At 42.5% G+C, this 18,090-nt stretch overlaps 1 protein-coding gene across 2 annotated transcripts in view; it reads right to left on the bottom strand.

The window, feature by feature from the left end:
• Positions 1-1,363: 1,363 nt before the first annotated feature.
• Positions 1,364-18,090, bottom strand: part of LOC116982514 (c-Maf inducing protein) — a 235,880-nt gene continuing 219,153 nt past the window's right edge. For both annotated transcript variants that reach the window (XM_033035765.1, XM_033035764.1), the window contains exons 18-21: positions 9,931-10,077; positions 8,799-8,904; positions 4,943-5,013; positions 1,364-2,952 (exon numbers count right to left, since the gene is read on the bottom strand). In XM_033035765.1, the coding sequence (XP_032891656.1) occupies positions 2,899-2,952; positions 4,943-5,013; positions 8,799-8,904; positions 9,931-10,077 (378 nt within the window). In that variant the 3' untranslated portion in view covers positions 1,364-2,898. The remainder of the gene's footprint in view (positions 2,953-4,942; positions 5,014-8,798; positions 8,905-9,930; positions 10,078-18,090) is intronic.

Below are 18,090 nucleotides of genomic sequence, written 5' to 3'. Positions count from 1 at the left end.
GGCAAGAAGTCACCGAATCCACTGAGAATAATTAAATGAACAGGAAACCATGTTGTAAGAATTTAATGGAGTTCACTAAATCAGAAAAGGTACATGTCAAACACTATGTCACCTGGATGGAATGTTTGAATCCCTGGGTGGTGGGAAGGGAGGTGGTAAAAGGACCTGTTGTTACATCTGGATGTGGAGCGGAAAAGTTTCCAGTAGTGGGAGAGACTAGGGCCAGAAGCAACAGCCACAAAATAAAAAGAAGTACCTTTAGAATGGAGATGAGGAGGAATTTCTTGAGCCCGAGTGTGGTGAATCTGTGGAAATCAGTGCCACAGATGGCACAGGAGGCTAAATCATTGGGTATTTTTAAAGCAGAGATGGATAGGCTCTTGATTAGTAAGGATGTCAAAGGTTATGGGGAGAAGGTAGGAGAATGGGGTTTACAGGGGTAAAATGGACCAGCACACTTTGATCGAGCACACTTGGTCTTATGATCTTTTGAACTCATCTCCTGCAGTTGCATGAGAGGGTGTTGAGAGAAGGGAAGTGGATTTCTGGTGCAAAACACCAGAGAGAGAACCCTTTCTGTTGAGTATTTCACCAACATTTTGGATTTCCAGAAAATGTAATGTTTAGGCGTTTCATCTTCCATGAATGTCTTGCCATAACATTTATGATACGATAGAACTTTATTTATCTTAGGAGGGAAATTGATCTTGAAACACTCATCAAACACATGCTACATGAGATTAAAGTGACGAGTGGAAAGGATTGGAGATGTGCAAAGATTGGGGGTGGGGGGGGGGGGGGGAGCACGGAGCACAGACCTGCATGTAAGTGGGCCACGCATTCTGGATTTTAGGTCACAGGAGCAACATCCAGACATGCAAGTGTTGTGCATTAATAAGATGCTACCACACAATGCTCAGCAGCTGCAGGCACAGGCACATCAAACACAAGGAGAACCCAGAGGAAAAACCTACAAGCTTCCATCAGTACAACATGATCGTTTTGCTTCTAAAATTCCACCATGTCGTATGCACGCCTCTTGTTACACAATAGAGGTTCTCAGCCGCTATCGTTTGGATGAGAAATGTAAATGAAGTCCATGCTCCCCAATCAACTAGTTTTATACAATCTGCGATATTATAACGGAAAGAGGAAATTTGTTCTTCTTGAACACTGGGCGCTTCAACATAATCAGAAATTGAAATTATTTCTCTTATTATCCACCTTGTTTCAGTTCATGGATGTTTCCTCTGCACATTTTCACAGACAGCAGTATAGTGGTCCCCAAGTGTATGCATGCTGAAAGTCACTCCATGTCCATTCCCAATCCGCTACCATAATTAAACGAAACCAAATCACACCATTGAAAGATATTCACTGACTGTTTATTTTGCCTGAAATTATTTCACATCTCTTTGTACAACAGCTACAGAACAGTAGTAAACCATCTGATAAAAGCAACAGTGCTGATGATAAACAATGGATGCGTTTCATTTTTCTAAAACTTTTTTTTTTCATGTCTGCATCTTCATGCAGTATGAGATTCGATGCAGCACTCTGGAACATGAACCTGATTAAGACTTAACCAATTCAAAACAAAAGGGAAAGTGAAAAAGCTACCCGGCAACAAAGGTATAAAACAAAGAAGCCTGACCTCCATTCTGGATCATTTACATACAAAACAAAATAAAAAGGTACATGTTACAATCTTTTCTTGCGTGTGTGTCTGTTGTTGTTTTTTCTGAGATGCTGTAAATTTTGCAATGTAGCAACCATGCCAAAAATGACAAAGATAATTTTGCTCTGTACAACAATGGCTCATTTGAAATGAGGGTAACGGAAAATGATAATGGCATTCCATGAGTGCAAGGAATGCTTATAGTGGTTGCTATCACAAACAAAAAGTGAAGCTATTGGTTTTATCAGGAGAATCTCTATGAGGGCCATGCAAATCATACATGCATGTTGGAACTATGCACTAGACATGGAGAGAGGGAAGGGAGAAAATTTAAATAGGGTGAACCATTTCAGAAAAACATGAAGTTACAAAGTTATTTTTTGTTAAAACTCTTGGATGCAGATAGCATTGGTGGAACCTCATCACAACTTCAGAAAAACGATTGGCAATTTGGTCTTTGTAAAGAAAGGTCTGTCACTTATTCTCCTTCAAAGTTCCAGTATCTTCATTGGAGGCGAAGCAGAAAAGTTACCCTTTGCTGTTTTCCGAATCTTGCACGAGTTGCAGTGATCCAAAAAAATTCATCGAGGCAAAGCGGGAACCACGAGAGCTTCCAGGCTACCAGACAGCCAAAAATAACTAGTTTTTACAGTACTATACGCAAAAAAAACAGGTAAAAGAATTACAATCCATAAATAAGTGTCAGGTCCCAGACCTGCCATGTGAACAATTTTTAAATATGTGTGTTTATGTAAAATTTATGTACAAAACAAAAAAAGATTATCACTTTGCATATCACTGCAAGGATTTGGGATGGCAAAGGTAATGTATCCATCAAATAATTGCTATCTTCAGCCAAAGACAATCGAGCGAACTTCCAAATTGGTTTGACATTGGTCCGTTCAAGTAGACGAAATAAACAAGAGAGGAATATATCTTTTCACACACAGCGCAAGCACAAAGGCAATTAATGACCAGGGAGGTTCCTCTTGTGGCCGGTTTGCTGCTACACATTTTTTCATCTTCTGAAATCAAAAAGCATTAAGAATGAACCAGGGTCCACAAAGAACCCAGCAGTGTACAGGCCTCTGGTGAAAGAACCCAAGCTGGCGATTTCAGCACTCCCTGACCCAAGGTAAAAATGCTGGAAAAAAGTTTCGTTTTTTTCTTCTGATTCTTCCATAAAATAATCTTTTCTCGGTGACCATCACAGGAGGAATTCACCAGGCTTCTGTGTAACGGACATCCACCTCTTTGAGGTTGGGCAGCTTTGCCTATGGGACAACGGATTGGTGAAAAAATATAGTTAATCGTTTGATCCAACTTCTTGCAATAAATTTCTTCTACCACTGCAAGTGTCAGTGTGCTGGAAACTTGGTTAACAAAAGCAACAAGTAATTCTATATCAATTTTGGATAATCTAATCTATTACAAAGTGTCAATACTGACAACAAATCATTTATTGGGATCAGAGAAGTAGATATTGTCATTGGAAGTGTAGGAAGAAACTGCAGATGTTGGTTTATATTGCAGGCGACACAAGATGCTAGTGCAGAGCTGCCAAGTTTTGTCAGAGCATTTCAGTATTCTAGTACCTGAAAATCAGTATTTTGCTGAGGAAATCAGTATTTTACGCAGTGCCATTTTGCTGAAAATTTTTTTTTTTTAATGTGCGGTCATACCCATGTAAGAGTACAGAATGCATAACTTTGCTACCAATTGACATGTCTTCTACGCACCTTACTTGACAATGCATTCATTGCTATCTCTTTGTATACTTCTGTTTGAACAGCTGCTTCCTGCTTTTAGCACCAGATGATGATGTAGAAGCCATTTTGGAGGCCTCCCTCTCCCTCGCTCTCTCTCCCTCCTTCCTCTTTCCCCCCCCTTCCCTCTCTCCCTCCCTCCCTCCGCCTTTCCCTCTCACCGTCCTTTTTTTCTCCCTCCCTCTCTTATTCCCTCCCTCTCGCCTTCTCCCTCTCCCCTTCTCCCTCCCCAAAACAGTCTGTGACCCATAGCGCTGTGGCCATAGCGCTATGTGTAAAGCCCATAGCGCTCCGTGTAAAGGCAATAGCGCTCCATCTGGTAGCGCTATAATTAGAATCCATAGCGCTGTTCCATTAAATTCCCATGCGTTAAACTGACAGCGCTGTTTAAACCAGTAGGCAGGTTTAAACCCAGGCAGATCAAAGCTTACAAAAATAATCATCCAGATCTTGACATTTTAAATATTAATAGATTTAATCTGCTATAATTTTTAGAGATACAGTATGTCTTTTTATATCCTTGCATTTTTTAAGCAGCAAGATGAAACAGGAAGTCGGGCCGATTTAAAAAAAATCCATATTTTACAAAGCAAATCCGTACATCCGTATTCTTATCGCATTTCCGTACAAAATACGGAAAATCGGTATTACTTGGCAGCTCTGCTAGCATAACTCAGCAGGTCAGGCAGCATCACTGGAGAAAAGGAAAAGGTGATGTTTCGGGTCAGAACCCTTCTCCAAACTAAAACGTCACCTATACTTTTTCTCCACAGATGCTGCCTGACCCGTTGAGTTCATCCAGCATTTTGTATCTACTGTTATTGTAATACAGGTTTTTGCTTTGCTATCCGCAATGCACACTTTAATTTGGATCTTTATATTTTAGTTCCATCTTTCATATACCTTTGCCCATCAAAAATATTCGGTCTCATTTTACATATTTCAATTGATGTCCAAATTGGACCTGGGTCTACAAGTGATATTGTCAAAGCTTTTAAGTAAAATCTGATGGCCTTGCCTGGCCATACAACTTGGAAATTATTGAATTTATTCACTTTCTTGTATTCCTCTGTGTGAGAACCAGAACAGTAACTCGAATGATCTACTTTAACTTCATTTCCCTAATTCCCTCAATATCCATTAACATCCATTAACGTATGTAGTTTTCAAATAATTATCCGACTTTCCTTTTAACAACATTATCGTGTCTGTCTTAATGACCACAAGAGACACAGACACTTATTTCTGTTCACTCACAATGTAAACCCACAATGTTATCAGGAGGTGATCGGAGCCTGATGCCGATATATGACACCATAAAGGGAATTATGTTCCTTTTTCTAAATTATGGCCAATATGTTAGATCCACTCTTTTGTACGATACTTTGCAAGAACTATTCAGTGATGCATGGTACAGTTTCTGTTTTAATCTTGTTCCCTCTGCTTTACAATTAATATTAATCACGTACAGGTAGAGTGCTTTCAATGTAGCAGTTACCTTGAGATCTTCGTAAGTGTCAGCAGACAGCTTGGTGCTGTTCATGTTCAAGCTGCACAGGCTCCTCATTGCTGAAAAAGAAATATATATATTTTCATGAGAATTCTAGAGAACAAACACCTTAAAAATACAAAACTCATCCCATGAATCTGATTGAGTTCCTTTTTGTAGAGGTAACTACGATCAGAGTGATAGAGTCATACAGCATGGAAACTGGCCCTTCGACCCATCTTGTCCATGCCGATCAAGATGCCCCATCTACACTAGTCCCACCTGCCTGCATTTGGCTCATATCCCTCTAAACCTCTCCTACCCGTGTACCGGTCTAAATGATTCTTAAACAATGCCATAGTACCTGACTCAACTACCTCCTCCAGCAGCTTGCTCCATATACCCAACATCCTCCGTGTGAGATGATCAATGAAGACAGGGTGATTGATACATGTTTAAGAAGGAACTGCAGATGCTGCTTTAATCCGAAGTAGACACAAAAAGCTGGAGTAACTCAGCGGGACAGGCAGCATCTCTGGAGAGAAGGAATGGGTGACATTTTGGGTCGAGACCTTTCTTCAGACCCTTCTTCAGGGTGATATATGTTGTCTAGCATTTGACAAGCTCCAATAATATAAGCCGCCCTACAAAGGTTAAGGTACATGGGATCCAAGTCGAGTTGACTAATTGGATCCAACATTTCTATTTGGATCCAATGGTACAAAATGGTAGGAGGGAGAGAATGCTTTTCTGATTGAAGGTCCATGACCACTGATATACCACGGGCTTTGGTGTAGGGACCGTTGTAATTTGTGATTCTATATCAATGGCTCGGATGTGAATGTAAGATGTGTGATCAGTCTGTGGATGACACGAATGTTAGCGGTATTGTGAATAGTGAAGGTTGTCTAAGGCTAAGTACAGATATGATGGAAATCTGAGCAGAGGCATGGTGGATGGAAATTAATCCTAAGAGGTGCAAGGTGGTATATTTTGGGACGTCAAATCAGGATAGGATGTGTACAGTAAATAGAGGAATGTTGAAGAACAGTGGGACTTAGCATTCATGTCCATAGTTCCCCGAAAGGTTACCATTTGAACATAAGGCCCTGACAAAGCCACATGGGATGTTTGCCTTCATAGGCTGGGGCATAGACTGCGAAACTTATGTACCTGTTATATTGCAACTTTACAGAACACCAATGAGACTTTGGGCAGCACAATAGCAGTAGAGTTGCAGCCGTATAGCGCTGGAGACCCGGGTTTGATCCTGACTACGGGTGCTGTCTGCACAGAGTTTGTAATCTGTGACCACGTGAATTTTCTCTGGCTGCTCCAGTTGCCTCCCACACTCCAAAGTCGTAGGTTAATTGGTTTCAGAAAAAATTGTAAACTATCCCCAGTGCGTAGGACAATGCTAGTGTACGGGGTGATCGCTGGCCTTGGTGGGCCGAAGGGCCTGTTTCCGCACTGTATCTCTAAAGTCTAAAGAGACCACACTGGGAGTATTGTGTCTATTTCTGGCTGCCACAGGATATGTTTGTGCAAGAAAGAGTGCAGGGGAGATTCATCAGGCTGTGCCTGGATTTGAGGATTTTAGTTATGGGGAGAGATTTGATCATCTTGGCTTGTCTGCTGAAGTGGAGGAGCTTAGGTATAAAGTATAAATCATCGGTGGCATGGAGTTGATAGTCAGAATTTTTGCCCATGTCTGGGGTATCAAACACAAGAGAGCATAGATTTTTAAGTGTGAGAGAGGAGTTTTAAAGGAAGACAAAAAAAGCTGGGGAAACTCAGCGATCGAGGCAGCATCTATGGAGCGAAGGAATAGACGACGTTTCGGGTCGAGACCCTTCTTCAGACTGATGTCGGGGGGGGGGGAGGAAGAAGTGGAGACAGTAGGCTGTGGGAGAGCTGGGAAGGGGATTGGAAGGAGGGAGAAAGCAAGGACTATCTGAAATTGGAGAAGTCAATGTTCATACCGCTGGGGTGTAAACTACCCAAGCGAAATATGATGTGCTGTTCCTCCAATTTGCGGTGGGACTCGCTCTGGCCATGGAGGAGGCCCAGGACAGAAAGGTCGATCTGAATGGGATAGGGAGTTGAAGTGCTGAGCCACCGGGAGATCAGGTTGGTTATTGCGAACTGAGCGGAGGTATTGGTCAAAGCGATCGCCAAGCCTGCGCTTGGTCTCACTGATGTAGAGCAGTTGACACCTGGAACAGCGAGTTTTAAAGTGGATTGAGGGGAACGATTTTATTGCACAGTGAGTGATTGATATCTGGAGTTCACGTGCATTGGAGGTGATGGAATCAGATACAATCACTATATTTAACAGATATTCAGCCAGATACTGAAATTGGAAAAGTATAGAAGGATACCAGGCTTATGTGGGCATTAATACAGAGCAAAAAGGTTGGCATGGTATTGTGGGCTGAAGGGCCTGGTTCTGTGCTGTACAACTCTATGACTATAAAGCTACAGTGGCTAATTTAGAATTTATTGAGTTTGAAAGCTTTGTCATCCATCAACCTTTTCACCAGCAAGGAATTATTCGTACTTCATTTATTTCCCATTGATCGGTGGATTCTAGGTACAGGTTCCTTCTTGTATTGGGGTGTTATGGCCAGACAAGAACAAGAGAGTTACTGTCTCCAATTTAATTTCATCCTCGGAGAGGGCCACAGTTGGTGATTGGATCTCTGACCTCCTCCCCTAAACAGGCAATACGAGATGAGAGCGGGAACTCGTTTGTGGTTCCCGTTTTAGCTTTCTCATCCCTGCTGGATATCATTTGGCTGCTTTCCGGCACATTCCACAGCAGCGCAGATGAACTAGGGAACTTAGCATGTGGCGTGAACATGCACCATGTCCCTCATGTGGTTGACACTGCAGCTCTGTATTATCCACAGACAAAGAAGCTCACAAGCTGTGGCAGACAGATTTCAATGCAGGCAGTTAGGGGGTTATGTGACGTGGACAAAAGAAAATCATAGCACTTTCTAAATAGTGAAAAGCCGCAAGCTGTGGACAGGTTTCACGTAGATCGTGAGAAATGTTTAAATATAAAATTACAACACTCCAGTGCAGAATCTGAGTATAAAAAGAGTAGAAGTCATGCTGCAGATATTCATATTTAACTAAACCACACCTGGGTTATTCAGGTGATATGTAGAAAAAGCTGGAACGGGGTACAGATTTTGGATGATCAGCCATGATCATATTGAATGGTGGTGCTGGCTCGAAGGGTTGAATGGCCTACTCCTGCACCTATTTTCCATGTTTCCATGTTATTGTGATCAGGCATGGGCAGATGAGGATAAACTAACGGCATTGCAAGAACTGCTGGAATGATACCCACATTCTACTGTAAATTTACAAGGATAGATTTTATCGATTAAGATTATATTGCCTGTATTTTAGAAGATTAAGGGTCAATTAGTTTGCAGTTGCTTGAGTAGTGTGACCCTTCAAAGCCTGTTCATGGCAATATCTCCTAAACTTGCCCCTCTCACCTTAAAGCTATGCCCGTTAGTTATTGATATTTCCATCCTGGGAAAAAAGGTTTGACGGCCTACTCCATCCGTGTCTCATAACTTTATATACCTCCGAGGACTCGGAAGCCAACATCCCTTAACCAGTGTTTAACCAGCAGCGGTGAACAAGATGACTCACCATCACCCGTTTACTTTCAAGTAGGGAAGGTATCGTGCCAACGGATGATTGGCAAAAATTGAATAAAAACGAGGTTTTCATTGGGTTTTAGTTTGGAATTTCCAAATCACTGATCCAACAAAGATTTTGATTTCTGATGTGCAAGGTTCTGTTATAGGAAACAGTTGGCATGAAGGCTTGTTATACTCACAGCTGAGTGCCAGGAGACCTGCATCTGTGACTGGCGTCTCACAAAGGTTCAGGACTTGCAGTGATGTGAGGTGTTCGGAAAGAACCCGCAACCCTGCGTCTCCAAACTATAATAAAGACACAACCTCCGTCAACATCATCAACACATCCGGCACAGTGGCGCAGCGGTAGAGTAGCTGCCTTGCAGCGCCGGAGACCCGGGTTCGATCCCGACTGCGGGTGCTGTCTGTACGGAGTTTGTACGTTCTCCCCGTGGGTTTTCTCCGAGATCTTCGGATTCCTCCCACACCCCAAAGACGGCTTGGTATGAATGTAAGTTGTCCCTAGTGTGTATAGTGTAGTGTAGTGTTAATGTTCGGGGATCGCGGGTCGGTGCAGACTCGATGGGCCGAAGGGCCTGTTTCCGCGCTGTATCTCTAAACTAAACAAAACATGGTCCCAGAAATCTAAACGCCATCTCTACAGTTCTGGAAATCTCAAATATTTATGATCATTATAATGAAAAGACAAGGAGAAGGGCGACCAGAGAGTGGCCAATGTGGTCTCACTCTATGTTATCCTCGTGCCTAATGGTTTACTTTAATATATTAAACATGAACAACACTAACATGTGGGAACAAAGAACTGCCAATGATGGTTGATACACAAAAGGACACAAAGTGCTGGATTAACCCACAGGTCAGGCAGCATCTGTGGAGAGCATGGATAGGTGACGTTTCAGGTTGGGGCCCTTCAATGACACTTACTGTCAATAGTATGTGTGGGGAGGAACTGCAGATGCCGGGTTACACCGAAGATAGACACAAAATGCTGGAATAACTCAGTGGGAGAGGCAGCATCGCTGGAGAGAAGTAATGGGTGACGTTTTGGGTCGAGACAGTTCTTTGACCCGAAACGCCACCCATTCCTTTTCTCGAGAGATGCTGCCTCTCCCACTGAGTTACTCCAGCACTTTGAGTCAATCTTTGCTGTCAATAGTTGTCATTCTGCATTCACCCTCTGTAGTTCAGCTCATCGTATGTACCAAAGCAGTAAAGATCAGCTATAATACTCACTGCCGCAACATGTTCTCTAAACAAAGGCGAATAGTTTCCTACAGAAGCCATCATGGTGAGGATAAACACGTTGCTCACCTGGGTGGACCATAGGTTCAACTGCTTGAGCGACGGCAGTTTGATTAACTGCTCTGCACAGGCACTCGTTACATTAGTAAAGGCCAGGCTGAGGTTTTCCAGATTTCCGAAAGACCCTGAGCTGAGAAGTCTGGCTAGGTCTGCGTCCTGAAAGAATAATCAGGGGAAAAGTAAAATAAATGTGTGCCTGATAAAATATGTCAACAAAATTCACATCTGTATGCATGTTAAGTCACTCCCAATAAGATTCTAGCAATCACTCACAGAGAAATCAAGCCGTGAGCAGCTTTACAACGTGAAGGAAACAACTAATAAAGTTACTTTTCAGCTCCGAGCTCCAACTGATTTTCATTCAACACATACTGATTAGTAACACAAATGCATTTGTACCAGTGTTACAATCCCCAGAAACAGCAACCGATGTGATATGTTCATATTGAATTAATTGACAAAGTGTATCTTTCCCAGGAAAAATCACCATTAGCTGATGTGCTGTTGTATCAAGAAAAAATAATAAAAGGAAAGATGTATATCGCGGTGCCCTTCATAACTTTGTGATTGGGACAAATTAAATATATTTTGGAAGAGATCATTTCACTGTTGGTTGGTGATTTATATTGTCCAGAACAGAAATAAAAGGTTTCCTTGTTATTCAGTAAATAATACCAGTGTATCTTTAATGTCCTTCTCACAGAGGTGCAATTGCTCTTGTGAAAGATGGCACTTTGGTGGTGGAAGGTTTGTTGGAACCGGGCGCCGCTCCAAGAGGCCGAGCGCGTGGACCACAGGACAACAGACCTTCATGGTCAGGTCAAGAAGCCTGCACTTACAAACTGGGACTTGAAAATGGTGCCAAATCTGACGACTCTGTCTACTATCTCAGTGTACGGCTTCTAGACACTTGTACTGCATCTGAGATGATTATCTAAGAGCTTATGTATAGTGACACTTGTACTGAACTGCATACAAAAAGTAATTTCACTGAACCTTGTACCAACAATGGTTACAATTTCACCGTACCTTATGTGAGAAATAAAGTACCATTGTAACCACTGTAACCATGTATTCCACCACAGTGCTGGCATAAATCACACATGCAAGACTTTGCACTGAAGCTTGACCCAAGTTACTGAAGGTAATTACAAATGTTAATGCTGTGGCATAACCAACAGCTAGAATATCTACTATTAGATCAGAAAATTTAAGGTCAAGACTGTAGTCAGATAATAGAAACATCGAAGCATAGAAAAATAGGTGCATTCGGCCCTTCGAGCCAGCACCGCCATTCAATATGATCATGGCTGATTATCTAAAATCAGTACCCCGTTCCTGCTTTTTCCCCATATCCCTTGATTCCTTCAGCTCTAAGAGCTAGATCTAACTCTTTCTTGAAAATATCCAGTGAATTGGCCTCCACTGCCATTTGTAGCAGATAATTCCACAGATTCACAACTATCTGGGTGAAGAAGATTTTCCTCATCTCAGTCCTCAATGGCCTACCCTTTATTCTTCAACGGTGACCCCTGATTATTGACTCCCCCAACATCAGGAACATGTATCCCACATCTAGCCTGTCCAATTAAGAATTTGAAATGTTTCTATAAGATTCCCTCTCATCCTTCTAAATTCCAGTGAATACAAGCCACGACGACCCATTCTTTCATCAGATGTCAGTCCCGCCATCCCGAGAATTAACCTGGTGAACCCACGCTGTACTCCCTCAATAGCAAAAACGTCCTTCCTCAAATTAGGAGACCAAAATTGCACCCAATACTCCAGGTGTGCTCTTACCAGGGCCCTGTACAACTGCATTAGGACCTCCTTGTTCCTAAACTCAAATCCTCTCGCAATGAAGGCCAACATGCCATTAGCTTTCTTCACTGCCTGCTGTACCTGCATGCCTACTTTCGGTGACTGATGTACAAGGACACCCAGGTTTTGTTGCACCTCCTCTTTTACTAATCTGACACCATTCAGATAATAATCTGCCTTGTTCCTGCCCTCACGAACTGGCTGATCATGCACGCAGTAGATCCATTTCAGCAACACAAAATAAAATCTGGACTACCCAACCTTAGTTTAGGCAATGGATTCAGATGATGGAAGCACATAGTCCCATCTTCTGTGATGGAGACGGTGATTCAAGAAAGGGGAGGGAGGTGTTCGAGATGGTCCAAGTGAATTTGAGTGTAGGATGGAAATTGGTGGTGAAATGAATGAAGTCCATGAGTTCAATTTAACAATGGCCTGTTCCCTTTATCATCATTACTTTCTTGCATCTCTTTCATTCATTTGTTCTATGATACGAAACGATAGAATTTTATTTATCCCGGGAGGGAAATTGATCTGCCAACAGTCGTAAAACATAAGATACATGAAATTAAAGTGGCTAGAAGACCATTTGGCCCCTTCAATTCAATGCCACCTCTCAGAGCAATCCCATCAATCCCATGTTCTTACTTATTTCTCCGTGACCTATCATCTTCCACAGTAGCCCCCCCCCCCCCCCCCCCCCCCCCCCCCCCCCTCCTCACCCCTCCCTATCTCCCACCGAAACAGGGATAATGTATAGTAGCCTATTAACCTAACTATAAAACAGCCCATGTGGGAGGAAAACCCACATGGTCACAGGGAGAATGTGCAAATCCCAAATGTGCAGCAATGGACATCAGAGTTGAACAAACTGCAATGCAACTGCAGGTCAGTAGTTATGACACATTTAAAATAAATGAAAATGTTCTAAACAATTTTATATAACATATTATGATATAATGTAGTAATATGATATAATGTAATATTATGTAGTAATGTAATATATAATATGATATAATGTAACATGATATAATATAATTTATGGCATGGTATGATATGATATAGTGTAATATAATCAAATATAATATAGGCTTGTGGACATTATAGTTCTTGCTCTGAATAACATGGGTAGCAGAAAATGATACAATTATTCATGAACAGGAAATAAACTTGAGTGATATTTAAAATTCCAAGTTGTGCCTAGCTAGATAATAAATAACTGCTTCCTCTCTTCACCTCTGCAATTGCCCTCGCTGTCCCACCATTGTGTCAATGCTCAGGCCACCAGCAAGAGTAAAGTTCAGAAAGACACTGGAATTTATGAAAGGTAGGCTGAAAGGTAGGCAACAGGAGTTGAGTTGAGTTAAGCTTTTGTTAACATGCAGATTGAAAGTGTTGCACTGGGAATTGTAAAGATGATACTATCTAACTATGTTACAGGAAGATTTATTGCTATCACCTGACACCGTGCATTAGGTCATTGGTGACATCTATACCGACAAGTCAGAATCTGCCCCTTGAAGCCGCATATGTGACATAGCTAAGTCAGAATGCATTGCGCACATCATTCTTATGCAATTGGTCTGTGTCTCTGTGGCACAACTATATAAGATTGCAATTTAAAAAAATACTACTATAAGTTGAGAATATAGAGAATATTGAGAACATCCACAAGTCCAACCTCCGCAGTTTTGGGGACAGAGCCTTCTCCAGGGCAGCTCCCAGGCTCTGGAACTCCCTCCCCCAACTGATCCGCAATTCCGTGTCCCTCACCATCTTCCAGTCCCGCCTCAAGACCCATCTCTTCAACTCTGCCTATCCTTAGCCCCACATCCCCCTCCCTTTTCATCTGTGCATTAATTGCCTCATATTGTGTTTTGAATTGTATTCTGTCTTTACTTTGTGTACTAGTCATGTCTCTACTATTTATTTCATTCCCCTTACATGTTTTTCCTCTACCTGCTAAATTTTTGTAAGGTGTCCTTGAGACTCTTGAAAGGCGCCCATAAATAAAATTTATTATTATTATTATTATATAAAGAAAACATTCATAAACCAAGAGGAACTCCTCATATTGCTGACCAGCTAAAGGTGCCATGCTGAGCACAGCGATAGGAAGGTTCACAACTGAGCTGAGGATTTATTCCGTGCTGACTTAGTCAGCCAAGGATGTGCTGAAAGCCTCCTTGAACATTTGCAGCGGGCGACATGGTGGCTTAGCGGTAGAGATACTGCCTTACAGCGCCAGAGACCCGCGTTCGATCCTGACCACGGGTGCCTGTCTGTACAGAGTTCTCCCCATGGCCTGCATGGATTTTCTCCGAGATCTTCTGTTTCCTCCCACACTCCAAAGACGTGCCGGTTTGTAAGTTTATTGGCTTGGTATAAATGTAGAAGTGTCCCTAGTGTTTCTAGGATACTGTCAATGTGTGGGAGTAGCTGGTCGGTACGGACTCAGTGGGCCGAAGGGCCTATTTCCATGCTGTATCTCTACACTAAACTAATCTAAACTAAACATCCCCACTGACCCGGGGACGTCCACCACATGATCGGCAAAGTGGGGAAGGAACATTGTGGATCGCTGAAGCCCTGTGGAAGCTGCGGAAATAATACACCACATAACAAACGAGCTGCACACGTGCCCTGAAGCGACTGCCTGCCCCAGCTGCGGAAGGGCCAGCAGTTGCCACATTGACCTCTTTAGCTCAGAACCTAATTTCAGGAATCAGTGGGTGAGCATATGATGAGTGTTTAACAGCACTGGGCCTCCACTCGTTGGAGTTTAGAAGGTTGAGGGGGGGACCTCATTGAAATTTACAGCATAATTAAAGGCATAGAGTGTATGTGGAAAGGAAGTTTCCACTAGTGGGAGAATCTAGGACCAGAGGTCATAGCCTCAGAATTAAAGGGCTCTCTTTTAGAAAGGAGGTGAGGAGGAACTTCTTTAGTCAGAGGGTAGTTAATCAGTGGAACCAAGTTAGTGGATATTTCTAAGGCAGAGATAGGCAAATTCTTGATTAGAACGGGTGTCAAGGATTATGGGGTGAAGGCAGGAAAATGGGATTAGGAGGCAGAGATCAGCCATGATTGAATGGTGGAGTAGAATTGATGGGCCAAATGGCCTAATTCTACTCCTATAACTTGTGATTCCACAGAACTGGAGTGGGAACCAAGTGACCCTCCCATCCCTAAGGGTCAGCTAATGAAGAGGGGAATGTTGAGTCAATCTGATGCACCTGCAATCGGCCACTGGGGCGGGGAGAGGAGACCTCGTGGTTCCCTGAGCTCAGCATAACCAGGGAACGCTGCAATGAAACCAGCGAGTCAGACTGAACAACTCAGAAATACGCCTTCTGATTGCTGCCTCTTCACTGTTCCAAAAGTGTAGACGTCAAGTGAGGAAAGAACTGTGCTTATCTGCAATCATCGCCGTATAACATGTCAGCTCTCCCTGTTTAAGCTCACATATGAAAGATGACACCTGGGCTAAGCTACCAGGATGAGTCATCCAGCACATGCCCATTCCTCAGGAGCTGTGGGACGAAAGGCATTCCTGGCTTTTAATTTCTCAAAATCAGCTGGTAATCAGCTGTTGCTGCAACATCTAGTATCTACACTGGTTATTCGTCTCCATCTCGGTCCTCAGGTTATTTCCGTGGCCACACATTTGTATTTTTTTCGATGAAGAAAAAAGTGCATTCCATGCAGAATCCTAAGGCATGACTGTCATGTAAAGAATGAGCTGTCTGTATTAGTGTGGGATAAACAAAAATGCCCCATACACATACGGGAGTGAACAATCCAGATGCCCAGAGCAGATTACATTAAAAGTTACTCCGCAATTCCACTTTAGGTTTACGGCCGCAAGTCATAGTCACACAGTGTGGAAACATGCCCTTTAGCCCAACGTCCACAATGACCAACATGTCCCATCAACATTAGTCCCACCTGCCTGCATTTGGCCCATATCCCTCCAAACCTGTCCTATACATGTACTTGTCTAATTGTTTCTTAAATGTTGCAATGGTCCTTGCCTGAACTACCTCCTCTGTCAGCTCGTTCCATACACCCACGTGAAAAGGTTACCCCTCAGATTCCTATTAAATCTTTCGCCTTTCTCCTTAAACTTATGTCCTCTGGTTCTCAATTCCCCAACTCGGGGCAAGAGACTGTGCATCTGCCCGCTCTATTCCTCTCATGACTTTATACACCTCTATATATCACCCCACGTCCTCTTATGCTCCAAGGAATAGTCCCAGCCTGCTCAACCTCTCCCTATAGCTCAGACCTTCAAGTCCTGGCAACAATCTCGTAAATCTTTAAAGGAAGTGACCCTTCCCGTACACTGTGCTTTCACCATCTTAATTACAGCGCCAACCTTCCTGTTCATCGCGGTGTGTGTCTGTATCACATTGGCTTTGCACCGTGTGAATTTCACTCAGACAGCACTACCCCCGCTTGCCCTGTTCCCCGCCTGCATAACGGGCTGGTGAAGGAAGCGATGTGGGTGTGCGTGTGTGTGCGTGTGCGCGTGTGTTCCATTCTGACAGTCACCGTTCCAGTCGCCGCCTGGAAAATCGCCTACGTGGGACAGGCCCAATAATCTTTGAAAAGTGACGGAACACTAGTATCCTTTTAAACATAATTTCTTAATGTCAACAGGATCTGCCTGACAACATTCTCGATATTTGTAACTGTCAGTAATCCTGAGATTCCCTAGCTAAACCACCATTGCAGTTTCCTTATAGAATATTATAACTATTTTAGAATAGGGTAATTTCAATCTATATAAACTGGCATCAAATCAAACAGGAAAACATTTTGGTTATGTCTTCATTTCCACGTATCTCGTTTCATAAAGCTGCAGCTAATTCCAGTAAAAACAAATGTTAAGTAATCTTACCAAATATTCTGTTTGCCCAGCCTGTTTTGCTAATTTCATTAGATTATATTAAAAACAAGGCATCATATGAATAGTTGATTTATCCATGTTTAACAGCAATGTCAATATTTAAATTCCTTTAAATTGGGATGAACAAATATTAAGGAAAAGCAAGTGAAATAAAGTCAAATATTGATTTAATGCATTGTTTTACTCTTGAACATCAGAGGTTGGGGGGAGGATAGAAGAATAATGAAATTATTAAAGGCCCCCCCCCCAGGGTGAAAATGTCCAACACTAGAAGCTGCTGGAAGGTGAGAGGGGGTAAAGTTTCATAGAAATGTACCTGACAAGTTTTTTTTACACAGAGTGGTTGGGGCCGGGAATGTAACAGTATATTAGGGAGCAGAATAGTAATAGGGATACAGTGATATATGATAAAAAGGAAGGAATGTTAATCCTGGCCAGATTGGAGAGGCTAGGACTTTAAAATGGGGTAAAAGCTTCAGGGCTACTGAGAGATTTAGTCAATTTGGAATTGCTCTCTGCAGAACTGGGACAAGCTGCGGAGTTATCCCAGTTTGTCTAGAGCCTAGATACAAGCTGCAGGAAAAGAATAAGAACATCTGCAGACCCTACCAATCAGGTGCAAAATGCATAGAATGGATTGGATGACTGCAAACCAGACATACACCTTGCAAATAATTGTAAATAATGTTGCAGAGTTCTACTTTGCCAGGTGTTGATTGGATGAGGTATTGAATCTTGTCTGGTTTTCTTGCAGATCAGGGTAAATGTTGCTATGTTTGTTTCCTTGAGAAGCCCTGTTTGAATACAATGTATTAGCTGCTGTATTATTAGGTTAGGGAAATGTCTGTTATGTGTGGGGTTAATCGATATCTGTAATTGGATTTTAAAGAGACCACCCCCATGTGGTTCGGCCCCTTGAGGTTCGGGGACATATAAAAGTTTGCTGCCATGAGGCCCTGTGTCGATCTTCTGAGAGCGCTTAGGACTGCGTGACCTTCTGGAGTGTCTCTGTTTGAGCGAGATATCGTTAGGTACAGTGGTGGGAACTGTAATTGTGTTTTGTTAAAATAAAGATTAGTTGATCAAGTGGTTGATTCAGTGGTTTTTGACTGAAACTAGACTAGGGGGGGAAGCTTAGAACGAGCAATTTACACCTATACCGTACTGTTCTATGTTCTGAGTCCAGGTTAGAGTTGACAACAATTATTGCAATTAATTAAACTCCCAAAGACTGCTGCTTTTCCATTGTTCCAAACATTCTGTGCAGATTGTGTGCTTCTAATGCACTTTTCCCTAATCAAAAACATGCATTATTTTGAGCTGATTGTAATTTGTTTAAGTGAAATTAGTTCCTGTTTCTTCGTGGAAACATCATTAGCTCGTGTAGGAAGGAATTGCAGATGCTGGTTTAAACCGAAGACAGACACAAAAAGCTG

Source organism: Amblyraja radiata, chromosome 17, assembly GCF_010909765.2.
Source record: "Amblyraja radiata isolate CabotCenter1 chromosome 17, sAmbRad1.1.pri, whole genome shotgun sequence".
Lineage (NCBI taxonomy): Eukaryota > Metazoa > Chordata > Chondrichthyes > Rajiformes > Rajidae > Amblyraja > Amblyraja radiata.
Note: the sequence above shows the minus strand (reverse complement) of the source record. Positions and strands in the feature narration are given on the sequence as shown.